The sequence below is a fragment of the Hypanus sabinus genome, chromosome 10 (genome assembly GCF_030144855.1).
Source record: "Hypanus sabinus isolate sHypSab1 chromosome 10, sHypSab1.hap1, whole genome shotgun sequence".
NCBI classification, from domain to species: Eukaryota; Metazoa; Chordata; class Chondrichthyes; order Myliobatiformes; family Dasyatidae; genus Hypanus; species Hypanus sabinus.
In genome coordinates this window covers 114,150,886-114,176,091 of record NC_082715.1, presented here as the reverse complement: position 1 = coordinate 114,176,091, position 25,206 = coordinate 114,150,886, and the positions used below count along the sequence as shown (strand labels likewise).

Here is a 25,206-nt window from a genome sequence, read left to right as displayed (position 1 = left end):
CTGAATATAAATGCAGCACAATTTTTTTTTAAAGATTTTACTTGTAACTCACTGTTCCATCTTCCATAAGCTTGAGACAGGAGCCAAAGTCTGCCAGTCGGATGTGCCCATTTACATCCAGAAGAATGTTGTCTGGCTTGATGTCCCTGTATAAACAGAAGAACAGCTTTTGAAACACAACACTGACCATTAGTAAATAAGTGGAACAAGCAGTTTTTCTGCAAATTTCAGATAGTTAATTTAAATTCCACATCAGCCACGGAGGAATTTGATTTCATATCTCTATATTCCAGCCTCTGATCACCCAGATCTGATTTTAAAAAGTTACTGATGTGAAATGTTACCTTTCTTTCTTTCAAAACAGATGCTACCAGATCTATTGTGTATTTCAGCATTTTGGTTTTATTTACACAGCGTTACTAGCCCTGTAACTTAACTGTAACACCACCATACATAAAGCAACTCCTTGGGATATTTTATACATTAATTATACATTTACAAGGAATTACTGTACTATTATCCTTTATAAATGCTTTGCCCTACCAAGGAAAATAGGAAGATTCCTTAGTTCTTCAGTCGAGCCATACATTTGAGCAGTTTCCCTTTTTAATCTGAAAACTTGCAGTTACTATGTTTATCACGTTACAGTTGGGGTTTTTTAAACTCAGTTAATTTGCTAACCTACTTGTCCCTGAATAAAGTATCCCTCTACGCCATCTTATTTGCAATATCTCCCCTGAACAGACTGAGGGGTGAGTAAGAGTGAGAATCCAAAGGTCTGCACTCCTGATTTGGTGGCATTTGTTCAAATTAATGGAAACTTTCTTTTTTTCTTTTTCAATCTTTTTATTATTATTATTATTAATATCAACATAATAAGATTGATACATAGATAATAGAATTACAAACATACATATTTCAACTGAATATGAAAGAATACATAAGCAATAGTTACAGTATGAGTTTTCCCAAATCATGGATGATACAAGTAACAAATAAACAAGGTAAACCTAGGTATATCATAATATATATATATTAAAAAAAACAGAAAAAAGAAAAAGAAAAAAAATTATGGAAGAAAAACTAATCTAATAATCTAATCACTAATAAGGAAAAAAAACAAAGAAAGAAAAAAGGGAAAAAGAAAAAATGAAAAAGGGGCTGTTTATAATATCTAACAAAAATACAAAATCATCAGTGTCTTCAACTCTGATCCTCTCAATATATGTAAAATCAAAACTGGAAAAGCAAATAGGCTTGGAACAGGATCACATTACATCATATGAAAATATTGAATAAATGGTCTCCATATCTTTTCAAATTTAATATAAGTATCAAATACAACACTTCTAATTTTTTCTAAATTTAGACATAACATAGTTTGAGAAAACCAATGAAATACGGTAGGATTAATTTCTTTCCAATTCAACAAAATAGATCTTCTAGCCATTAATGTAAGAAATGCAATCATTGATGGAAACATTAAATTTCAATATGATTAGCATGCAATAATGATCAAAGTCCAGCACTGTCATGAGAACACATTTCCTGAGGAAGGAATTCTACTATCTGACCAATATGTAACTACTACCCTTTGAAATGGTCATGAAGGTTCAAGATAATAATGCTGCCATCGCCAGCAACATCCATAATGCCATGAATGAAGTCTGAAAGGGTGAAATACTGTACAAGCAAGCCTGCAGGTTGAGACTGCAATAACTATATGAAACATTGTAAGAAAGTAAATGTGCCTGTGGTAAATAACACATAAATTATAGAATTCAAATCTAACTGCCTGTGAAATCCAAGTTCTGAAACAGTTCATTATTGCACTTTGAAAGACAAACTATACCACTTCTGTAAAAAAAACCTTTTCATTTCTGTTTGACATTGCTTGCACTACAGAGGTGCTAAGCATTTTGTGGAAACTTAACTTCTGCTGTCTTATGTAAAGTATAAAGCTGCAAGTGGAAGAAGAGAGTCAACTTCAGACAAATATATGCTGAAAGTCATGGACAAAATGAAATTAGTCAGTGTTTCCACAGCTCTTCACACAAAGAATAATCTCAGACCACATATCTGTGCCAAGGAAAGTGAAAGCAATGGTTTTATATGGGCAGGGTGGTATAACAGACAGTCAGCAAGCATTTCTAGGAGGGGTTGAAAAGCACACTGATCAGCAGGGAGGTTTAGTGCCTTGAATGGCAAAGTAGTTTAGAGAAATACTTACATTTGCTAGGGTCATGGTGACAAGAAAAGCATTTCATCCCAGAACAAAATGAACAATTGTTTTCCCAGGAGAGAAAGACAAAAGTATGTGCCACAGAAAAGGGCCATTAGCCTTGGCTGTAACAGTAACACTGAAAAGGACAAGGACATTGAATCCTTGTGAAACATCACAAGGTGAATGAGAAAACATGAATGATATGCCTTGCATCATGACAAGAACAGTGAAACATTAGAAAAAATAAGAAAAAGTTGAAAATTAGAACCTGATTACTCAGGGTGAAGTCAGGAAGCAATTCTTCACAAAAATAGCTGAGTCTCAAAGTCTTGTGGTTGAAAACATCTGAATATTGATACTAGATATTATTGAAAATTTTGAAACAGAGATTGGTATTGCCCATGGGATATGGAAATAAGGCGTGTTGATCTAGACTTGACTGAAACTGATTGATGGAACAGGTCCAAGCACCAGTTGGTAGACTGCTATTCCTTTGCTTCTAAACACAAGATATAGTGACCGAGACAACACTTGCTCTAAAGGAATAGTATGTGAAGGCTGTAAACAGGAATGTTCAAAAGGAAAGCAAACCAGGAGTCAATAACTTAAGTGATGAACAGATAGATCCAGACTTTCAACAGCCTAAGGAAAACACAGGCAATTTACCAGAAATGAACAAATGCAACCATAGTAATAAACCCATACGTTAGTAGGACTGGTTTAGGAACGAGACAGCACCAAATTTAGCCACAAGCATAGAACGATGAAGAGGCCATGAGAGGGCTGCAAAAAAGTTGCTTGTATCTTTTTGGTGGTGATCCAAAGGAGACTGGAAAACACAGCAACAATTTGGAATCAAAAACAAAAGGCAAAAAGCGAGGCTAGAAGCAGACCTTAGCTCCATGAAGGCAAGAGGGGCTGAATAGCCAGGTCCTGCTTCCAGTTTTGAACAATAATATGCAGATAAAGCAACTGATGGCTGAGAGAGAGGCTTTTGCCGTTTCTCCATCTACCTTTAACCTCTGGGTTAATTGCCATATCACTAGTAATATTAATCAAATTTTTTTGTATGCTGGGCTCATTTAACTCTATAAAGTCAGGTTTTCCCTTGAAGTCATTGTAAATATTGTAAATGTTCAATGATCAAAAGTGAGCAGTGCAATCGCAGGACTGTCGCAGCAGGAGGAGGAGCGAGGGGCTCGGGAGAGCACTAAGTGCTGGGAAGCAGCTGAGGAGCTGAGGTGAGTGTGCTTTAAAAGGAGCGTGGAGGGCAACTGAAAGGTAACACAGTGTGTTGGATTAGTTGACTAGAGGCAGTGAGTACTTGAGATAACTGGCAGGGACAAATAAAAGGAGGGGTAACTGAAGAGCAGCAGCCAGTGTAAGAGTGGCTCAGGGTAGTAGTGGAACTTTGAGGCTCTGGCTCAAGAGGCTGAGGATGAGATTGCTTCCAGTGAGGTAAGGCTGGGTAAGTTACTTTAATTAATTTAATTAACTTAGGAGTAGGTAATGGAGACAACAGTTAGGGCAGTCGAGTGCTCCGTATGCAGTATGTGGGAAGTCAGGGACAGCACAATTGTCCTTGATGACTACACCTGTAAAAGATGCATCCAGCTGCAGCTCCTGACAAACTGAGTTAGAGAACTGGAGCTGGAGCTGGATCAAGTTGGGATCATTCATGAGGCAGGGGCAGAAACAGACAGGAGTTTCAGGGAGACAGTCACCCCTAAAAGTCAGGAGGCAAGTAGCTGGGTGACTCTCAGGAGAGGGAAGGGGAAGAGACAGAAAGAGCAGAGCACCCATGTGGCCGTTCCCATCAACAATAAGTAGATTGTTTTAGATACCGTTGGTGGGGATGACCTACCAGGGACAAGTTGTACTGGTCGTGTCTCCGGCACCAAGACTGGACCCTCAGCTCAGAAAGGAAGGAGGGAAAAGAGGAGAGCAGTAGTGTTAGGGGATTCGATAGTTAGGGGGACAGGTAAGAGGTTCTGTGTGAGAGATCAAGAATCTCGGATGGTCTGTTGCCTCCCTGGTGCAAGGGTCCGCAATATCTTGGATCGAGTTCTCAGTATTCTCAGCAGGGAGGGTGAGCACCCAAATGTCGTGGTCCATGTAGGGACCAATGACATGGATAGAAAGGAGGAGGAGGCCCTGCAAAGAGAGTTTAGGGAGTTAGGTGCAAAGTTGAAGGACAGGACCTCCAAGGCTGCAATCTCAGGATTGCTACCTGTACCATGTGCTAGTGAGGCTAGAAAAAGGAAGATAATGCAGCTAAATACGTGGCTAAGGAGATGGTGCAGGAGGGAGGGCTTCATATTTCTGGACAATTGGGCTTTGTTCCAGGGAACCTGTTCCAACGGGATGGTTTTCGCATCTGAACTGGAGGGAGACTAAGATCCTTGTGGGTAGATTTGCTAGCGCTGCTCTGGGGGGGTTTAAACTAGATTTGCGGGGGGAGGGGAACCAGACTGTTAGAGCAGATAGTGAGGTGGAGGAGGATAGAGGTCATGTGAGGTTTGTACGTAATAGAAATGTTCTCGGGTGTATCTATTTTAAATCAAGGAGTATTGTAGGTAAGGCAGATGAGCTTCAGGCGTGAATTTGGCATGTGAGATTATGACATTATTGCTGACAATAGACAGTAGGTGCAGGAGTAGGCCATTCGGCCCTTCTAGCCAGCACCGCCATTCACTGTGATGATGGCTGATCATACACAATCAGTACCTGCCCTCTTCCAATATCCCTTGACCCCGCTATCTATAAGAGCTCTATCTAACTCTCTCTTGAATGCATTCAGAGACTTGGCCTCCACTGCCTTCTGGGGCAGAGCAATAGCAAGAGTGTCCTTCCTTAAATTTGGAGACCAAAACTGCACACAATACTCCAGGTGGGGTCTCACCAGGGCCCCGTACAGCTGCAGAAGGACCTCTTTACTCCTATACTCAATTCCTCTTGTTATAAAGGCCAGCATGCCATTAGCTTTCTTCACTGCCTGCTGTACCTGCATGCTTGCTTTCATTGCCTGATGTACAAGAACACCTAGATCTCGCTGTACTTCCCCTTTTCCTAACTTGACTCCATTTAGATAGTAATCTGTCTTCCTGTTCTTGCCACCAAAGTAGATAACCTCACATTTATCCACATTAAACTGCATCTGCCATACATTTGCTCACTCACCCAACCTGTCCAAGTCATCCTGCATTCTCATAACATCCTCCTGACATTTCACACTACCACGCAGCTTTGTGTCATCAGCAAATTTGCTAATGTTACTTTTAACCCCTTCATCTAAATCATTAATGTATATTGTAAATAGCTGCGGTCCCAGCACCGGACCTTGCGGTACCCCACTGGTCACAGCCTGCCATTCCAAAAGGGACCCGTTAATCGCTACTCTTTGTTTCCTGTCAGCCAGCCAATTTTCAATCCATGTCAGTACTCTGCCCCCAATACCATGTGCCCTAATTTTGCCCACTAATCTCCTATGTGAGACTTTATCAAAAGCTTTCTGGAAGTCCAGGTACACTACATCCACTGGTTCGCCTTTGTCCATTTTCATAGTTACATCCTCAAAAAACTCCAGAAGATTAGTCAAGCATGATTTTCCCTTCATAAATCCATGCTGACTCGGACTGATCCTTCTACTGCTATCCAAATGTGTCGTAATTTCCTCTTTTATAATTGACTCCAGCATCTTTCCCACCACTGACGTCAGGCTAACCGGTCTATAATTCCGTTTTCTCTCTCCTTCCTTTCTTGAAAAGTGGGACAACATTAGCCACCCTCCAATCAGCAGGAACTGTTCCTGAATCTATAGAACATCGGAGAATGATTACCAATGCATCCATGATTTCTAGAGCCACCTCTTTAAGTACCCTGGGATGCAGACCATCAGGTCTCGGGGACTTATCAGCCTTCAGACTCAACAGTCTATCCAACACCGTTTCTTGCCTAATTTAAATTTCCTTCAGTTCATCCTTTACCCTCGTTCCTTTGGCCACTATTACATCTGGGAGATTGTTTGTGTCTTCCCTAGTGAAGACAGATCCAAAATACCTGTTCAACTCATCTGCCATTTCCTTGTTCCCCATAATAAATTCACCCGTTTCTGTCTTCAATGGCCCAATTTTCGTCTTAACTATTTTTTTGCTATTCACGTACCTAAAGAAGCTTTTACTATCCTCCTTTATATTCTTGGCTAGTTTACCTTCGTACCTCATTTTTTCTTGGCATATTGCCCTTTTTGTTATCTTCTGTTGCTCTTTAAAAGCTTCCCAGTCCTCCGGTTTCCAGCTCATCTTTGCTATGTTATACTTCTTCGCTTTTATTTTTATACTGCCCTTTACTTCCCTCGTCAGCCATGGTCGCCCCTTCCTCCCCTTAGGATCTTTATTCCTCTTTGGAATGAACCGATCCTGCACCTTCTGCATTATTCCCAGAAATACCTGCCATTGTTGTTCCACTGTCTTCCCTGCTAGGGTATTGTTCCATTGAACTTTGGTCAGCTCCTCCCTCGTAGCTCCATAGTTCCCTTTGTTCAACTGTAATACTGACACATCCGATTTTTCCCTTCTCCTTCTCAAATTGTAGGTTAAAACATATCATATTATGGTCACTACCCAATGGTTCCTTTACCTCAAGGTCCCCGATCAAATCCGGTTCATTGCACAACACTAAATCTAGAATTACCTTCTCCCTGGTAGGCTCCAGTACAAACAGTTCTAAGAATCCATCTCGGAGGCACTCCATGAACTCTCTTTCTTGGGGTCCAGTACCATTCTGTTTCTCCCAGTCTACCTACATGTTGAAATCCCCCATGACAACTGTATCATTACCTTTGCGACATGCCAATTTTAACTCTTCAGTCAACTTACACCCTACATCCGGACTGCTGTTTGGGGGCCTGTAGGTAACTCCCATTAGGGTCTTTCTACCCGCAGAATTTCTCAGTTCTATCCATACTGACTCTACATCCCCTGATTCTATGTCCCCCCTCGCAAAGGACTGAATATCATTCCTCACCAACAGAGCCACCCTACCCACTCTGCCAGTCAGTCTGTCCTTTCGATAAGATGTATATCCTTGAATATTCATTTCCCAGGCCCTGTCCGCTTGAAGTGTCTGTTATTCCCACAACATCGTACTTGCCAATTTCCAACTGAGCCTCAAGCTCATCTACTTTATTCCTTATACTTCGTGCATTCATATATAATACTTTTAATTCGTTACTCCCCTCTCCTTTCATATCAATTCCAATTTCACTTGGCCATACTGTAGGATCTCTTCTTGAGCTTTCTACTCCATTGATTCTGTTGTCCTTTTTAACTTTTCTTATTTTCACTTTCCCTTTAACTCCATCTTTATATTTCCAGTTCATCCCCTCCCCCCCCAATACTTAGTTTAAACACATCCATGTTGCAGTGGCAAACCTGTCTGCAAGAATGCTGGTCCCCCGCCTATTAAGGTGCAACCCGTCCCTTTTGTACAATTCATCCCTACCCCAAAACAGATCCCAGTGGTCCAAGAATTTAAATCCTTGCTTTCTGCACCAGTTCCTCAGCCACACATTCAGATCCATCATCTCCCTGTTCCTGCCCTCTCCAGCACGAGGAACTGGAAGCAAACCAGTGATAACCACCCTGGAAGTCCTGCTTTTCAGCCTTCTTCCGAGTTCTCTGAAGTCCCGCTGCAGAATGTCCTTACTCTTCTTCCCGATGTCATTTGTGCCGATATGCATTAACACTTCCGGCTGTTCACCTTCACCCTTGCGGATTCCCTGCAATCGGTCCGTGATTTGGTTGTGAGACTTGGTTGCAGGAGGGGCAGGACTGGCAGCTTAATGTTCCAGGGTTCCATTGTTTCAGACATGTTAGAGGGGGAGGGATGAAAGGGGGAGGAGTGGCATTACTAGTCAGGGAAAATATCACAGCTGTGCGTAGACAGGGTAGCCCGGCGGGCTTGTCTACAGAGTCCACACGGATAGAGCTGAGGAACGGGAAAGGTGTGACCACACTAATAGGGGTGTATTATAGACCACCCAATAGTCAGAGACAATTGGAGGAGTAAATTTGTAGAGAGATGGCAGACCGATGTAAGAAACAGAAAGTTGTAATGGTAAGGGATTTTAACTTTCCATATATTAACTGGGACTCCTACACTGTGAAATGGCTAAGTACCTACGAGAGAGGATGCAATACTTGATCTCCTGTTAGGGAACCAGACAGGTCATGTGACAGAAGTATGTGTAGGTGAACTTTTTGGGTCCAGTGACCATAATGTCATTAGTTTCAAGTTAATTATGGATAAGGATAGGTGTAGTCCTCAAGTTGAGGTTCTAAATTGGAAATGAGAAAGGATCTAGAAAGAGTGGATTGCGATAAGTTGTTTTCTGGCAAGGATGTGTTCAGTAAGAGGAAGATCTTCAAAGACAAAATTTTGAGAGTGCAGAGTTTGCATGTTCCTACCAGGATTAAAGGCAAAGTTAACAGGCACAGGGAGCCTTGGTTTTCAAGGAATATTGGCCATCTGGTTAAGAAAAAGAGAGAGGTGTATAGCAGGTATAGGCAACAAGGAACAAATGAGGTACTTGAAGAGTATAGAAAATGTAAGAAAATACTAAAGAAGGAAATCAGGAAGGCAAAAAGAAGACATGAGGTTGCTTTGGCAGATAATGAGAAGGTAAACCTGAAGGATTTCTACAAGTATATTAAGAGTAAAAGGATAGTAAGGCCCAAAATTGGTCCCCTAGAAGATCAGAGTGGTTGCCTACGTGTGGAGCCCTACGAGATGGGAGAGATCGTAAGACAGTTTTTTTTTGCATCAGTATTTACTCAGGAAACTGGCATAGCGTATATGGAAGGAGGGGAAACAAGCAGTAGTGTCATGGAACATATCTATATACTACTAAAACTCTCAAGATCTGATTGTCTGTTTGTGACCTCCAATTAGCGAAAACGGTGCATTACAGCGGCACTATTTTTGGCGAGATCAACTTAAAATGCGCTTACAGAATGCAGGCAAAGTTCAAGGTTATATATTCGTATAAAATTGTTCACGTGCCAAAATCAACAGCCCTGCTTTCACCCAAGAACCGATGTCAGCCATGATGGAAACCACAACGCGACACTAGAACGCATGCCCACGGCCAGCCTCAGAAGTGACTCATGATGCAACACAACTGGAGTAAAACGGCAGGACAGCTCTATTTCAAGCGGTCACATTCTGCTAATCACCATCAGCATGTGCTGATGGACAGATGGACAGATCCAACTGCCACCCATCAATAAGAGATAATTAAATATTATTGTAATGATGTACTTCGAGACACCCATCAAACTCTTTGCTGGAGTCAAAGGACAGCGGTGACTATATCACGTCCACTTAGGAGAATGCCAACTACATCATCAAGAAGAATCAGCATCCTGAAGGCTTTGGTGTTACTGCTTCGTATCTTCTATCCAGAATTAGGCTTAAAAAAAATATGGTCAGCCTAATTATGCCAAGTGGAAAGAGGAGGGGGACATTATGGTCAAGAGATGACACCAAACATCGTCGGGAAGCAGCAAGGAGAGGGAGAGAACAAGAATCGGATGAGGCCAGGGCCGCACAACTCCAGGATCAAAGAGTCAGGACAAAAAAGATGACAGAAGAGGAGACAGAGGAGGAGAGGCATGCACGTCTCCAGAATGACAACAGGCACAGAAGGAGGAGGGAAGAAGAGACAAAGGAGCTGAGAAATGCATGTCTTCAGGAAGAGAGAGAAAAAAACAAATGGCAAAAGACATGGCAGATGAAAGGACTGCACATCTCCAGAATGATAACGAAAGGCACAACGGTGGCAGATCTACCAGAAATGTTGCTATCAAAAGTGTCTTTCATTAAACAAGGAGGAGCTATATTTTCCTTGGAACACGTTTTTCTTCTTTAATAAACTGAGTTTTTCTTCTTCAATTTCCAAAGCAAAGCAATAGCTATAACATTCAGGAAAATTTAATGTTCATTCTGGTCACATCAGACTGCACTACACTTCTCTCAAAGGGTGCCCAAACAGGTCACCCCGTTGCCTAGTAGTGATTAAAGAGGAGGAGATGCTTGCTGCCTTACAGCAAAAAAAGGTAGGTAAATCCCCCGGGCCTGCCATGATATTTCCTCCGACCTTGAGAGAGACTAGTGTAGAAATTGCAAGGGCCCTGGCAGAAATATTTAAAATGTCCTTAGCCACTGGTGTGATGCTGGAGCATTGGAGGGTAGCTCATGTTGTTCCGTTGTTTAAAAAATGTTCCAAAAGTAAACCAGGTAATTACAGGCTGGTGAACCAGACATCAGTAGTAGGCAAATTATTGGAAGGTGTTCTGAGAGATCGGATATACAAGTATTTGGATAGCCAGGGCTGATTGAGGATTGTCAGCATGGTTTTGTGTGTCGTAGATAATGTTTAACGAATCTTGTAGTTTTTTGAGGAGGTTACCAAGAAAGTAAATGAAGGAAAGGCTGTGGATGTTGTCTACAGGGACTTCAGTAAGGCCTTTGACAAGGTCCCATATGGGAGGATAGTTCAGAAGGTTCAGACACTAGATATCCTTAGAGAGGCTATAAACTGGATTTTAAAATGGCTGTGTGGGAGAAGACAGAGAGTAGTAGTGGATCATTGCTTCTCAGACTGAAGGCCTGTGACTGGTGGTGTGCCTCAGGGATCTGTGCTGGGACCACTGTTGTTTGTTGTCTGTATCAATTATTTAGATGATAATGTGGTAAATTGGATTAACAAATTTGCTGATGACACTAAGATTGGAGGCGCTGTAGACAACAAGGAAGGCTTTCAAAGCTTGCAGTGGGATCTGGACCAACTGGAAAAATGGGCCAGAAAATGGCAGATGGAATTTAATGCAGACAAGTGTGAGGTGTTGCATTTTGGAAGGACAAATCAAGGTAGGACATACAGAGTAAATGGTAGGGCACTGAGGAGTGTGGAGGAACAAACGGATCTGGGAGTTCAGATACATAATTCCCTAAAAGTGGCATCACAGGTAGACAGGGTTGTAAAGGCGGCTTTTGGCATCCTGGCATTCATAAATCAAAGTATAGCAAAGTATAGTATATTGAGTATAGCAGATGTTATGACGAGGTTGTATAAGACATAGGTGACGCCAAATTTGGAGTATTGTGTGCAGTACTGGTCACCTAACTATAGGATGGATATCAGTAAGATTGAAAGAGTGCAGAGAAGATTTACTAGGATGTTGCCGGGTCTTCAGGAGTTGAGTTACAGGGAAAGATTGAACAAATTAGGACTTTTTTCCTTGGAGTGTAAAAGAATGAGGGGGGAATTGATAGAGGTTTACAAAATTATGAGCGGTATAGACAGAGTAAATGCGAGAAGGCTCTTTCCACTTAGATTAGGGAGATAAATATGAGAGGACATGGCTTTAGGGTGAAAGGGGAAAGGTTTAGGGGGAACATTAGGGGGAACTTCTTCACTCAGAGAGTGGTGGGAGTGTGGAACGAGCTGCCATCTAACATGGTAAATGCGGGCTTACTCAAATTTTAAGAATAAATTGGATAGATACATGGATGGGAGAGTTCTGGAGCATTATGAACTGGGTGCAGGTCATTGGGACGAGTGGAATAAAGTTTTGGCACAACTAGAAGGGCCGAATGGCCTGTTTTCTGTGCTGTAGTGTTCTATGGTTCTATTCCAACAAAATCACTGGAGATCACTGTTTCTTTGTAGGAAGGTTTTTAAACGTTAATGACAAATTATATTTGATTTTCTTCCTGATTGTATAACAGGCAAAGACAACAAATTAAATATCAAAGTTGGATCGTGAACATGAAGGCAGTGATGGTGTACAGAGAATATATGGAACCACCATGAGAGGAAGCTAATTATATAAGCAGTATGAGTTCAAGGAGGATCCTGTCGCCAAACAAGAAAAGCTAAATATGGTATTAAATCAAGATAAGAGGCATCTAATGTTGTTAATAAGAGCTATGATGTTGAGGGCTGGGAAAACTTCAAAATTTAGCAAAGGAAGACCAATTGAATTGATAAAGAGAGTTAAAGAATGTGAAAGTGTGAGAAATTATATTGGGGAATAAGGAAGTAATAAAAATAAATGTATTTTGTGGATGCATTCGCCAGAAAACTCCTGGATTTCAGGGAGAAAAGGGTGAGTCTGAGAGTTGGAATAAATAAACATCAGTAAAAAGCATATAACATTGGAGAAATTAATGAAAGGCAATAAAACCCCAGGAACTAATAACCTGTATACTAAGTTTTGAAAGAGGTAGCTATGAAGACAGAAATATTGTTATATTCCAAAATTCCAGAAACTCCTAAGAATATTTTCCACATATCATAAGGTTGCAAATGACTTAAGTGAGAAGAAAAAGAAAAAATTAAGACACTAAAAAACAGTTAGTCTGATACAGTAGTGGGAAAAATGCTAGAATCGATCATTCATGAGTAGCAAGGCACTTGGAAAATAGTAGGATTGGTAGAGTCACAGATTTATGACATCTGTTGATAAAATTACAAAAGCACACAGCATAGTGGCCTTCAGTTCATGAGGACTTGAATATTAGAATAAAGCCATCTTAGTTCTGAAGAAACATAGTAGGACTGCAAAAAATAGGAAACATGTTTGAATATTCCAACCTCTCTTTATAGAAGAAATTCCTTTTCCGCTTCTTGATCTTCTGGTCTAGTGGTCACCAACCTTTTTAAGCCCAAGATCTCCTACCTCGGTCTTAGTGAAAGGTGAGATCGACTAGTTATAGTTACACGTATGCACACCGGGGCAGAAAAGACTGGAAGTAAAACCCCACAAGCCGTAAGCAGAAATAATATATAAACACCAGGGATACCCACCCTTTTTTGCACCGCAGACCTTTTTAATATTGACAATATTCTTGCGGACCGGCCAACCGGGGGGGTTTGGTGCTAAATACGACCAGAATACACCGATACAGGTTCCTTATGTCCAGTCTATTCCGCAATTTTTTCGCAGCTCTCGGGACTTAGTTTCTGTCCCGCTTGTTGACGTTTTTTTCTACTGAAAAATCTCAACACGTTTGTCTATAAGTGCGGGGTGCTTCGACTCAGGGTACCGAAGCCGATTTGAGGGCCTCATTGCCTCGGACAGCCTCCCAGCCCGAACTGCAGCCTCCGGCCGCCAGATGCCTTGGCCAGGTGCAGCTGGTCACAGGTGGGGTTGAGAGGACAAGGTCAGGGCCAGAGAGGTCCCCGTGCCGGGGCCGCGGCAGTCGCAGTCCAGACAGAACGACCGACCGAGCGAGGAGTCTGACAGGCCCGCCTCCCCCCTTGTAGGATCTATCGGCCGACAGAAATTTGTTTTAGTAGATCGCAGCGCAGTAGCTGCTCTGATACTTATGAAACCGTGAGCCTGAATTAGACAATACGAATATTTTAGCACCAGCTTCCCCACGAACATTCGGTGTGGTGAACAGGTTTAGAGGTGGCGCCCATCTGTCCGCGCTCTGGGCCCATAGCAACGGCACTTCTCGCTGGCCGCACTCCGGGCCAGTAGCATCGGCACTTCCTGCCGGCCGTGCTCCGGTCTAGTAGCATTGGCGGTTCTCGCCAGCCACGTCAGGCGAACACTGGCACGAGGGTATCATTGCGTTTAGGTGACTGATGATCTCACATGCGTTCAAGTTCAACAGTGGGCGTGACAGGGAATGAAGAAGAGTACAGCTGACTCATACTGTTTCCTCGCAGCCTGGTGGTTGGGGACCATTGAATTACACTGTGTAGTGCGGGGGAGCTACATGCATGTGCACTGGGCAGAAAGAACAGAACTAAAACCCTGCAACCTGGAAATAATCTCTCAACAGTATTTGTGGGTTTTTTTTCAGGATCTACTGGGAAAGTCTCAAAGATCGTGATCGATGGGTTGGCGACCACTATTCTGGTCTAACATCCACTCCATCAATGAGCCTCCATCCCAAAGCAAAACTTAAGTTATGACGAAACAAGTTAGAGTGGAAGAATGTCTGAAAACTGAGACTGTAAGAGGTTGGCCCAAAATAACCCATGTGATATAACTACTCGTAGTAAGTACAAAATAACAAAAATACATTTTCTGAATGAATGTTTAAAAATATCATTGCTTATCACCAATTTAGGTTACAAATTATGTCAGATTAAACAGTATGACTGAAAGGGTTCTGACAGCTGATTTTAAATGCAAATGCTCAAGAAGGTTCATTGGCTTTTCAATTTCTTGAATAATGCACCATTTGAAAGGTAATCACAAAATCAAATTTCAGGTTTTACATTTTCCTTTTAGGCTGTTATACAGTATCTAATTAAGACTTAAAACATAGAGGAAAATAATAAAGACTATGCACACAAGTCTTAATTACTTTCAAAGGATAAGCAAGAGGTATTGCAGCTTTAAAACACAACAAATGAGAAACCCCTTGGATAGTAGCTGGCAGCTCAGCAGTTCAATAAATTGAATTTAGGTATGTCCCCACACATGATGTAATTGTGCTCACATTACAACGTAATACTTATCATCAATAAAACAAAATGCTGTGCATTATCTGATGTCAATGAGAAATCTAAGCATTCTCATTTAAAGTATCAGAACATTTCTTGGAATTGTATACAAGAGTATTAACCTCTTCTCATGTACTCTTAAAGAGCTCTTTAGCTAAGTGACTCTGATTAAGACACAGGTGACCAACAGTAACACTAACAGATGTTGCTTGATATGCTGAGTCCTCCCAGCAAGTGTTTTTTTAAAAATGGTTCTAGGTGTCTTTTCAGTTGAGCACAATGGATGGGTGAACGTATCTGGCCTGCAGCACTGATTGCCCACAGAAGTGCATGACCATACACTTTCCAACATTGTATTTCATTTGCCACTTCTTTGCCCATTCCCCAAAACAATCTAAGTCTTTCTACAGGATCTCTGTAACCTCAACACTACCTGCTCCTCCACCTATCTTTGTGCCATCGGCAAATTTAGCCACAAATTCATTAATCCCACAGTCCAAATCATTGACATACATCGTAAAAAGCAGCGGTCTCAACACCGCCCCTGTGGAACTCCACTGGTAACCAGCAGCCAGCCAGAATAGGATCACTTTATTCCCACTCTGTTTTCTGCTGATCAGCCAATGCTCCACCCATGCGAGTAACTTCCCTATAATTCCATGGGCTCTCATCTTGCTAAACAACTTATGTGGCACCTTGTCAAAGGCCTTCCGAAAATCCAAGTACACACCTACTGTATCTCCTTTGTCTACCCTGCTTGTAATTTCTCAAAAATCTGCAGTTGTTTCGTCAGGCGCAATTTTCCTTTCAGGAAACCATGCTGGCTTTGGTCTACCTTGTCATGTGCCTCCAGGTACTCTGTAATTTCATCCCTAACAATCGATTCCCACAACTTTCCAACCACTGATGTCTGGCTAACAGGTCTACAGCTTCATTTTTGTGGCCTCCTATCATTCTTAAATAGCGGAGTAATATTTGCAATTTTCCAGTCATCCAGTACAATGCCAGAATTCTATCGATTCTTGAAAGATCATTGTTAATGCCTCCATAATCACTACAACTATTTCATTCAGAACCAGAGGGTGCATTCAATCAGGTCCAGGAGATTTATCCACCCTTAGACCATTAAGCTTCCTGAGCACCTTCTTAGTCGTAATTTTCACTGCACATACTTCACTTCCCTGACACTCTTGAATGTCCAGTATACTTCAGACATCTTCCACTGTGAAGACATGCAAAATACGCATTCAGTTCCTCTGTCATCTCTGCATCTCTCATTGCAATATCTCCAGCATCATTTTTTTATTGGTCCTATATCTACCCTCAACTTCCTTTTACCCTTTAAAACTTAAAAAACTTTTAGTATCTTCTTTGATATTAGTTACCAGCTTCCTTTCATAATTCATCTTTTCCTTCCTAATGACCTTCTTAGTTTCCTTCTGCAAGTTTTTAAAAGCTCCCTAATCCTCTATCTTCCCACTAGCTCTGGCTTCCTTGTATGCCCTCTCTTTTGCTCTTACTTTGGCTCTGACTTCACTTGTCAGACACGGTTATATCCTACTTCCATTTGAAAATTTCTTCTTATTTGGAATATACCTGTCTTGCACTTCCCTCATTTTTCGCAGCAACTCCAGCCATTGCTGCTCTGTTGTCCTTCCTGCTAGTGTCCCTTTCCAGTCAACCTTGGCCAGTTCCCCTCGAATACTATGGTAATTTCCTTTATTCCACTGAAATAGAAACATAGAAAACTTCAGCACAATACAGGCCCTTCGGCCCACAAAGTTGTGCCAAACATGTCCCTACCTTAGAATTACTGGGCATACCCATAGCCCTCTATTTTTCTAAACTCCATGTACCTATATAGTCTCTTAAAAGACTCCTTTACTAAAAATACCAACATATTAGATTTTAGATTCTCCTTCTCAAATTTCAAAGTGAACTTGATCATATTGTGATCACTGTTCCCTAAGGGTTCCTTAAACTTGAGCTCTATCATCACCTCTGGATTGTTGCACAACACCCAATTCAGCACAGCTGATCAACTAGTGGGCTCAACAACATGCTGTTCTAAAAAGCCATCCCTTAGACATTCTACAAATTCTCTCTCTCTCTCTCTCGAGGTCCAGTACTGGTCTGGTTTTCCCAAGTCACTTTCATTTTAAAATCCCCAGTGATTATCATGACATTGCCCTTCTGACACACCTTTTCTATCTCCTGCTGTAATTTATAATCCACATCCCAGCTGCTGCTTGAAGGCCTGTATACAACTGCCATTAGGGTCCTTTTACCCTTGTCATTTCTTAACTCAACCCATAGAGACTTACACTTTCCAATCCGATGTCATCCTTTTCTAATGATTTAATATTATTTCTTGTACAGAGGGTGTGGCGCAAGGCCAAGCGGTTAAGGCGTTGGACTAGCAATCTAAATGTCATGAGTCTGAGCCCCAGCTGAGGCAGTGTGCTGTGTCCTTGAGCAAGGCACTTAACCACACATTGCTCCAGTCCACCCAGCTGAAAATGGGTACTGGCAAAATGCTGGGGGTTAACCTCGTAATACACTGGCGTCCTGTCCCGGTGGGGGTTGTCTCATGCTCTCAGTCACTTCACGCCACGAAAACCGGTATAAGCAATGGCCTGATGCACCTACAAGGCTCAGGACAGACTGTAACTTTAACTTACACACAGGGACACACCACCCCCTCTGCCTGGTAACTTATCTTTCCGATACACAATATATCCTTGGACGTTCAGCTCCCAATGGCAGCCATCCTTTGGTCAAGTTTCAGAGATGGCCACAACATCATACTTGTCAATCTGTAGCTGAATTTCAAGATCGTTCATTTTATTTCTTATGCTGAGTGCATTCAAATATAACACTTTCAGTCTAGTATTTGTTGCTCTCTGTTGTAACTGCATTCAAATACACATTTCTCAAGATGGGACACTCAACTGCTACAAACTGTTACAAAGCTTATCTTCTTGGTGAGATTCCACATCCCAAGAGTAAATAAAAGCAACATAGTAACTACAACTCTGATGGATTATCTGTCTATTTATAAAGCTACAATGTGGGTAAAATCACCCAACAAATTTAGCAGGAAATAATCCCTATATAATTGATGATTTCCATCACACAAGGATAGATATCTCTGTGTAATCAGCAATAATCACACAGGCTGATGGCTGATGGAATTCAACTCACCAAGCAAAGTGATACATTCCCAGAAGTTAAACCAGCGCAGAACATGCATGCTAACTGGCAGAGCTCTGGAGCAGGGATGGCCAACCTATGGCACATGCACCAAAAGCGGTGCATTAGATGATTAGATTGTCAGTGCATTGCAAGTTTTTGCCAGTCAGTTTACAATTGACACTCGTGCACTACGGAGTTGTGCTTTGTTCGTCCTTTGTGAACATTTGCAGTACTGCACTTTTTCGAAAATTAAGCCTTGTTTTTACATTCAGTTACCCATCACAGTGAAAAAGAAAATGATCAAAAGAAAAGCAGAAAGTGATAGTAGGTGTGAATTCAATGAATGGAAAAATGAGTTCCATCAGGAAAACCATTGTGCATTGTGAAAATACTTTCTCACATAATAGAAGACATGATCTTGATAGACACTATAAAACACAACATCAGATTGAAATAGAAGGAAAACTGAAGCTAAAAGGCAAACACGAGGAAATCTGCAGATGCTGGGAATTCAAGCAACACACACAAAATGCTGCTTGAACACAGCAGGCCAGGCAGCATCTATAGGGAGAAGCGCAGTCAACGTTTCGGGCCGAGACCCTTCGTCAGGACTAACTGAAAGGAAAGATACTAAGAGATTTGAAAGTAGGAGTGGGAGGGGGAAATGCGAAAAATGTGGCCACAATGATTTTAAGTTCCTTGGACCCAACCGCCTTATTTTCACCATGGACGTCCAGTCCCTATATACCTCCACCACTCCACCAAGAAGGTCTCAAATCTCTCCACTTCTTTTTGGATTCCAGACCTAACCAATTCCCCTCTACCACCACTCTCCTCCATCTAGTGGAATTAGTTCTTACTCTCACTACCTGCCTCTCCACCACTCTCTTCCATCTGGAAGAATTAGTTCTTACTCTCAGTAATTTTTCCTTTGGCTCCTCCCACTTCCTCCAAACCGAAGGTGTAGCCATGGGCACTCGCATGGGTCCCAGTTATGCCTGCCCTTTTGTTGGCTTTGTGGAACAGTCCATGTTCCAAGCCTATATGGGTATCTGTCCCCTTCTTTTCCTTCGCTACATCGATGACTACATTGGCGCTGGCTCCTGCATGCATGCTGAGCTCGTTGACTTCATTAACTTTGCCTCCAACTTTCACCCTGCCCTCAAATTTACCTGGTCTATTTCTGACACCTCCCTCCCCTTTCTTGATCTTTCTGTCTCCATCTCTGGAGACGGCCTATCTACTGATATCTACTATAAGCCTACGGACTCTCACAGCTACCTGGACTATTCCTCTTCCCATCCTGTCTCTTGCAAAAATGCTATCCTCTTCTCACAATTCCTCCGTCTCTGCTGCATCTGCTCTCAGGATGAGGCTTTTCATTCCAGGGCGAAGGAGATGTTTTCCTTTTTTAAACAAAGGGGCTTCCCTTCTTCCACCATCAACTCTGCTCTCAAACGCATCGCTCCCATTTCCTGCACATCTGCCCTCACCCCATCCACCCCCCACCCCATTCAAGATAGGGTCCCCCTTGTCCTCACCTACCACCCCACCAGCCTCCAGATCCAACGTATTATTCTCCATAACTTCCGCCACCTCCAACAGGATCCCACTACCAAGCACATCTCCCCCCCCCCCGTTTCTGCTTTCCGCAGGGATCGCTCCCTACACGATTCCCTTATCCATTCGTCACCCCCATCCCTTCCCACCGATCTCCCTCCTGGCACTTATACTTGCAAGCGGAACAAGTGCTACACCTGCCCTTACACTTCCACCCTCACCACCATTCAGGGCCCCAGACAGTCCTTCCAGGTGAGGCGACACTTAACCTGTCAGTCGGTTGGTGTGGTATATTGCGTCCAGTGTGGCCTTTTATATATTGGTGAGACCTGACGCAGACTGGGAGACCATTTCGCTGAACACCTACGCTTGGTCCGCCAGAGAAAGCAGGATCTCCCAGTGGCCACACATTTTAATTCCAAGTCCCATTCCCATTCTGATATGTCTATCCATGGCCTCCTCTACTGTCAAGATGAAGCCACACTCAGGTTGGAGGAACACCACTTTATAAACCTGTTGGGTAGACTCCAACCTGATGGCATGAACATTGACTTCTCTAACTTCAGTTAATGCCCCTCCTCCCTTTCTTACCCCATCCCTGACATATTTAGTTGTTTGTTTTTTTCTCTCTCTCTGCCCATCACTCTGCCTGTTCTCCCTCTCCCTCTGGTGCTCCCCTCCTCCTTTCTTTCACCCTAGGCCTCCCGTCCCATGATCCTTACCCTTCTCCAGCTCTGTATCCCTTTTGCCAATCACCTTTCCAGCTATTAGCTTCATCCCACCCCCCCCCCAGTCTTCTCCTATCATTTGCATTTCCCCCTTTCCCCTTCTACTTCCAAATCTCTTAGTATCTTTCCTTTCAGTTAGTCCTGACAAAGGGTCTCGGGCTGAAACGTCGATAGTGCTTATCCCCATAGATGCTGCCTGGCCTGCTGTGTTCCACCAGCATTTTGTGTGTGTTGGGAAAAAACAGTATTGCAGTAGCATTACAAGTGCACATATACAAATATTAGAAGAGAAGAAAGAAAGGATAGAAAAATAAGTTACTTCAAACAGTGCAAAAGGAAGGGGTCATCACCTCCCGTCTATAGGTTGGGCTCATTATAGAGCCTAAAGGCCAAGAGTAAGAATGACATTATATAGGGGACCGTGGCTGACATGCTAAGCACAAAAACCAAGGAAATGACATAAAAAGTAGCAAAAATGAGTGGGAAGTAGGGTGTTTGTGAAGCTCGTAAAATCCAACAAAAGACAACTAGAAAAGTTGTAAGAAGGGAAAAGATGAAATATGAAGGCAAACTAGCCAATAACATAAAACAAGATACTAAAAGTTTTTTCAGTAATATAAAGAGTAAAAGCAATGTGAAACTTGATATCGGACCACTGGAAAATGATGCTGGTGAAGTAGTAATGGGGGACAAAGAAAGGCTGGACGAACTTCAGTGCTTTGCATCACTGTAGAAGATACTAGTAGTGTGCCAAAGATCCATGAGTGTCAGGGAGCAGGAGCAACTACCATTGTTACTACAAAGGAAAAAGTGTGAGGCAAACTCAAAGTTCTTCAGGTGGATAAGTCAACTGGACCAGACAGACTACATCCCAGAGTCCTGAGAGAGGTTGCTGAAGAGATAACCGATGCATTGGTCATGATCTTTCAAGAACCACATGGTCCCGGAGGACTGGAAGATTGCAAATGTCACTCCACTCTTTAAGAAGGGAGGAAGGCGAAAGAAAGGGAATTATAGGCCAATTAGCCTCCTAAGTGGTTGGGAAACTGTTGGTCTACTATTGAGGATGAGGTTTTGGGGTACTTAGAAACTAATGATAAAATAAGTCAACGTCAGCATGGTTTCTGTAAAGGCATAGCCTGACAAATCTGTTAAGAGTTCTTCAAGGAAGTTACAAGAGGGTGGACAAAGGACAGGCAATGGATATCATCAACTTGGATTTTCAGAAGGCATTTGATAAAGTGCCACGCATGAGGGCTGCTTAACAAGATAACTATGGCATTATAGGAAAGATACTATCATGGATAGAGGAATGGCTGTCAGGCAAAAGGCAGCGAGTGGGAATAAAGGGGGCTTTTTCTGGTTGGCTGCCAGTGTTTAGTGGTGTTCCTCAGGATCAGTATTGGGACCGCTACTTTTCACATTGTTTGACAATGATTTGGATACTGGAATTGATGGCTTTGTGGCAAAGTTTGCACATGATAACAAGGTAGGTGGAGGGGTAGGTAGTGCTGAAAAAGCAATGCAGGACAAACTGGAAGAATGGACAAAAAAGTGGCAGATGGATACAGTGCTGGGAAATGTATGATGGCATTTTGGTAAAAGGAACAATAGTATGGATTATTATCTATGTGGAGAAGTTTCAAACATCAGAAGTACAGAGGGACTTGGAGTCCTCGTGCAAAACTCCCAGAAGGTTAATTTACAGGTTGAGTCTGTGGTAAAGAAGGCAAATGCAATGACAGCATTTATTTCAAGGGGAATAGAATATAAAAGCAAGGAGATAATGTTGAGGCTTTATAAGACACTAGTCAGGCTGCACTTGGAATATTGTCAAGTGTTAGCCCCATATCTCAGAAAGGATGTATTGTCATTGGACAGAGTCCAGAGCAAGTTCACAGGGATGATTCTGGGAATGAAGGGGTTAACATATGAGGAGCATTTAACAGCTTTGGGCCTGTACTCATTGGAATCTAGAAGAATTTATGGGGATCTCTTTGAAACCTACAGAATGTTGAAAGGATTACACAAGATGCACGTGTTGCGGATGTTTCCTTTGGTAGCGTTATCCAGAACTAGAGAGCAGAGTCTCAAAATTCAGGGTGCAGCCTTTTAGAACAGTGGGTTTTTTTTAACCAGAGAATGGTGAATCTGTGGAAAACTCCGTGACAGACTGTGGTTGAGGCCAAGTCCATGGCAAGAAGGCAGATGTATAGGGTTGAATGTGATCTGGGATCAGCCATGATGGAATGGCAGAGTAGACTTGATGGACTGAATGGCCTTATTATGCTCTTATGGTGCTCTTTGGAGCAGCACAGTTGGCTTAGACTATTACTAAAAGTGCCCCTCTGTTCAGCCAAGGTGGCATGAAGAGGGTTAGAAACATTTCTTTTAGGATAATTTTATTTATTTATTTAGAGACACAGTACAGTAACAGGCCCTTCTGGCCCAAAGAACCTGTGCCACCCAATTACTCTATGTGACCAATTAACCTACTAAACCGTGCATCCCTGGAATGCAGTAGGAAACTGGAGCACCTGGGGGAAATCCATAAGGAGAACACACAGAATGTGGCAGAATTGAACCTCGGTAAATGGCACTGTATAACATTATGCTAATCACAACACCATCATGCCACCCATGCATTCTATTGTCTTCCTCATTCCCCCCTCCCATTGCTGCCCTTGGTGCAAACTCATATCCTGAAGAAGAAACCTGGGGATGCTAGAAAGCTGAAACAAAAGTAGAAAATGCCAAAGCACTCATCAGTCCAAGCACCATCCTTGATGACAGAAAGAGGACACAGAAACATGGAAAACTTGTAAGTGGAGGCCATTTGGTCCTTCATGCCTGCTCGGCCATTCAACACTATCATGACTGATCCTTTTTCATTGAACTAATTTCCCCATTGCTCCCCAACTGTTTAATGGTTTTTGTTCTGAGAAATCTATCTACTTCCTCCTCAAATATATTCATCGATTGATCCTCCACAACATTCCAGGGAGATTCCACAGACTCAAACATCTGCGTTGATTTAGTTACATTCTTCACACACAAATTCTATAAAAATGAATTCTATTCCATATATCAAGTTTCTGGGTAGTGAATAGTACAAGGATAAATTGCCAGAACCTGAGCATCCATATCACAGGGGTCACCAGCACAAGTGATAGAGCTAAAAAGCACAGAAGCAGGCAGCCCAAGTGGTCCATGCCTACAATTCCCATCCAAACTCAAAACCCATTTGCCCAAATATCCCATATCCCTCTAATATTTTCTAATCAGTCCAAGCAACCTTCAAATGCTGTCACTATACCTGCCTCAATTACATCCTCTGATAGGCCATTCCATACACTGACCATTCCCCAAGTGAAAAAGTCACCCTTCAGCTATCCATGAAATGTCTCCCTTCTCATTATAAACATGTATATCCTAGTTCTTGATTTCCCAGCCCTGGAAAAAAAATCCCATCACTCTCGAAGTTGAAAATTATCTTCATTTCTTTACAATGTCCCTTACGTTTTACTTTGCTCCCTGCAAAGATGAGAATACTAAATGTCTCAGCAGGATTAGCTTGCAGGCACCTTCTTTCTTCTATGTAAAATGACACAAGATGATTCATTTGTCTTCTCATATGGAGACAAAAGATTGCATTAAGTTCAAAGATGAATAGGGAAATTCTCCCAAGTCCCTTCCACAATCATCTCAAATCAGTACCAAAAAATATTTCATCTGATGGGAAACATAATATGGTACCTAAATTACCAGATCATTGCAGGAGCAGTCCAAAATGAGACAGTGAAAAGCCTGTGGCTTTCGTGAGAGGAGGCAGAGATAAAGTAAATTTCTGGTGAGTTTTATTTTCTTTCTTTGTCTATTGAGCCTACCTAGAGCACTGAGCACTGATCCAGGGTCAGTGGAGTGTTCTTCATGTGGGAGTTCTGGTGGACCTCCATTCTCCACGATAAATACATCTACATGACGTGCATCTAGCTGCAGCTCCTTACAGATCGTGTTAGGAAAATGGAGCTGCAACTGGATGACCTATGGTCATCAGGAAAATTATGAGATGACAGATCAGAGTTACAGGGAGGCAGGAGGGAGGTAGAGGGGAATGGAAAAGGCAGATGGTGCAGAGAGCCCTGCACTATTCCCCTTAATAACAAGTATATTGCTTTAAATACAGTTTGGGGGGGGGGGGGGGCAAGGTTGACCTTCCAGGGAAAAGCCACAGCCATCAAGTCTCCGGCACTAAGCCTGGCTCAGAACAGAATAAGGGAGAAGAGATGTATATTGGTGAAAGGGGATTCAATAGTTCAAGTCTAATTGTCATTCAAACCTACGTGAATACAGCCAAACAAGACAGAACTACTCCTGGGCCTAGATGAAGAACACAGTAGCAACAGTCAAATATAGCCCCAGGCACACACAGTGCATATAAGACAGCAGTAAAATACAGTCACACATAAAAATACAGTCCAAGTCCATGAATGGTGTCACAGTGCGCAGTCGAACACAATACATCTTGCCTTCTGTAATTGATCACTGGAGAGAAACAGCAACTCCAGCAGGTACACTGTGCCACACTACCTCTGGTCTCCATTCAGATGTCCACTATAAGAAAAACACTGAACAATAATAGTGTAGATGAAAGACACCATGGAGGAAACCTCTACTTTCCAAAAAAAAAACACATTGCTGCAACTCCCAAGTTTGCAAAAGGCCACCTGGATATTCACAATCCTTCTCGACAATATTCTGTGGACGGGTGAGACAGAAGTCGAACTTTTTGGCAGAAATGCACATTGCTATGTTTGGAGGGAAAAGGACACTGCACACAAACATCAAAACCTCATCCCAACTGTGAAGCATGGTGGAAGGAGCATCATGGTTTGGAGCTGCTTTGCTGCCTCAGGGCCTGGACAGCTTGAATTCATTGAGGAAACAATGAATCTATAATTGTATCAAGA

General features: G+C 42.4%; 1 protein-coding gene across 5 annotated transcripts in view; it reads right to left on the bottom strand.

Moving 5' to 3' along the window:
• Positions 1 to 25,206, bottom strand: part of LOC132401000 (serine/threonine-protein kinase MRCK alpha-like) — a 573,066-nt gene that overhangs the window by 233,784 nt on the left and 314,076 nt on the right. For all 5 annotated transcript variants that reach the window (XM_059982693.1, XM_059982697.1, XM_059982694.1 and 2 more), the window contains exon 6: positions 53 to 146. In XM_059982693.1, coding sequence (XP_059838676.1) covers positions 53 to 146 — 94 coding nt within the window. The remainder of the gene's footprint in view (positions 1 to 52; positions 147 to 25,206) is intronic.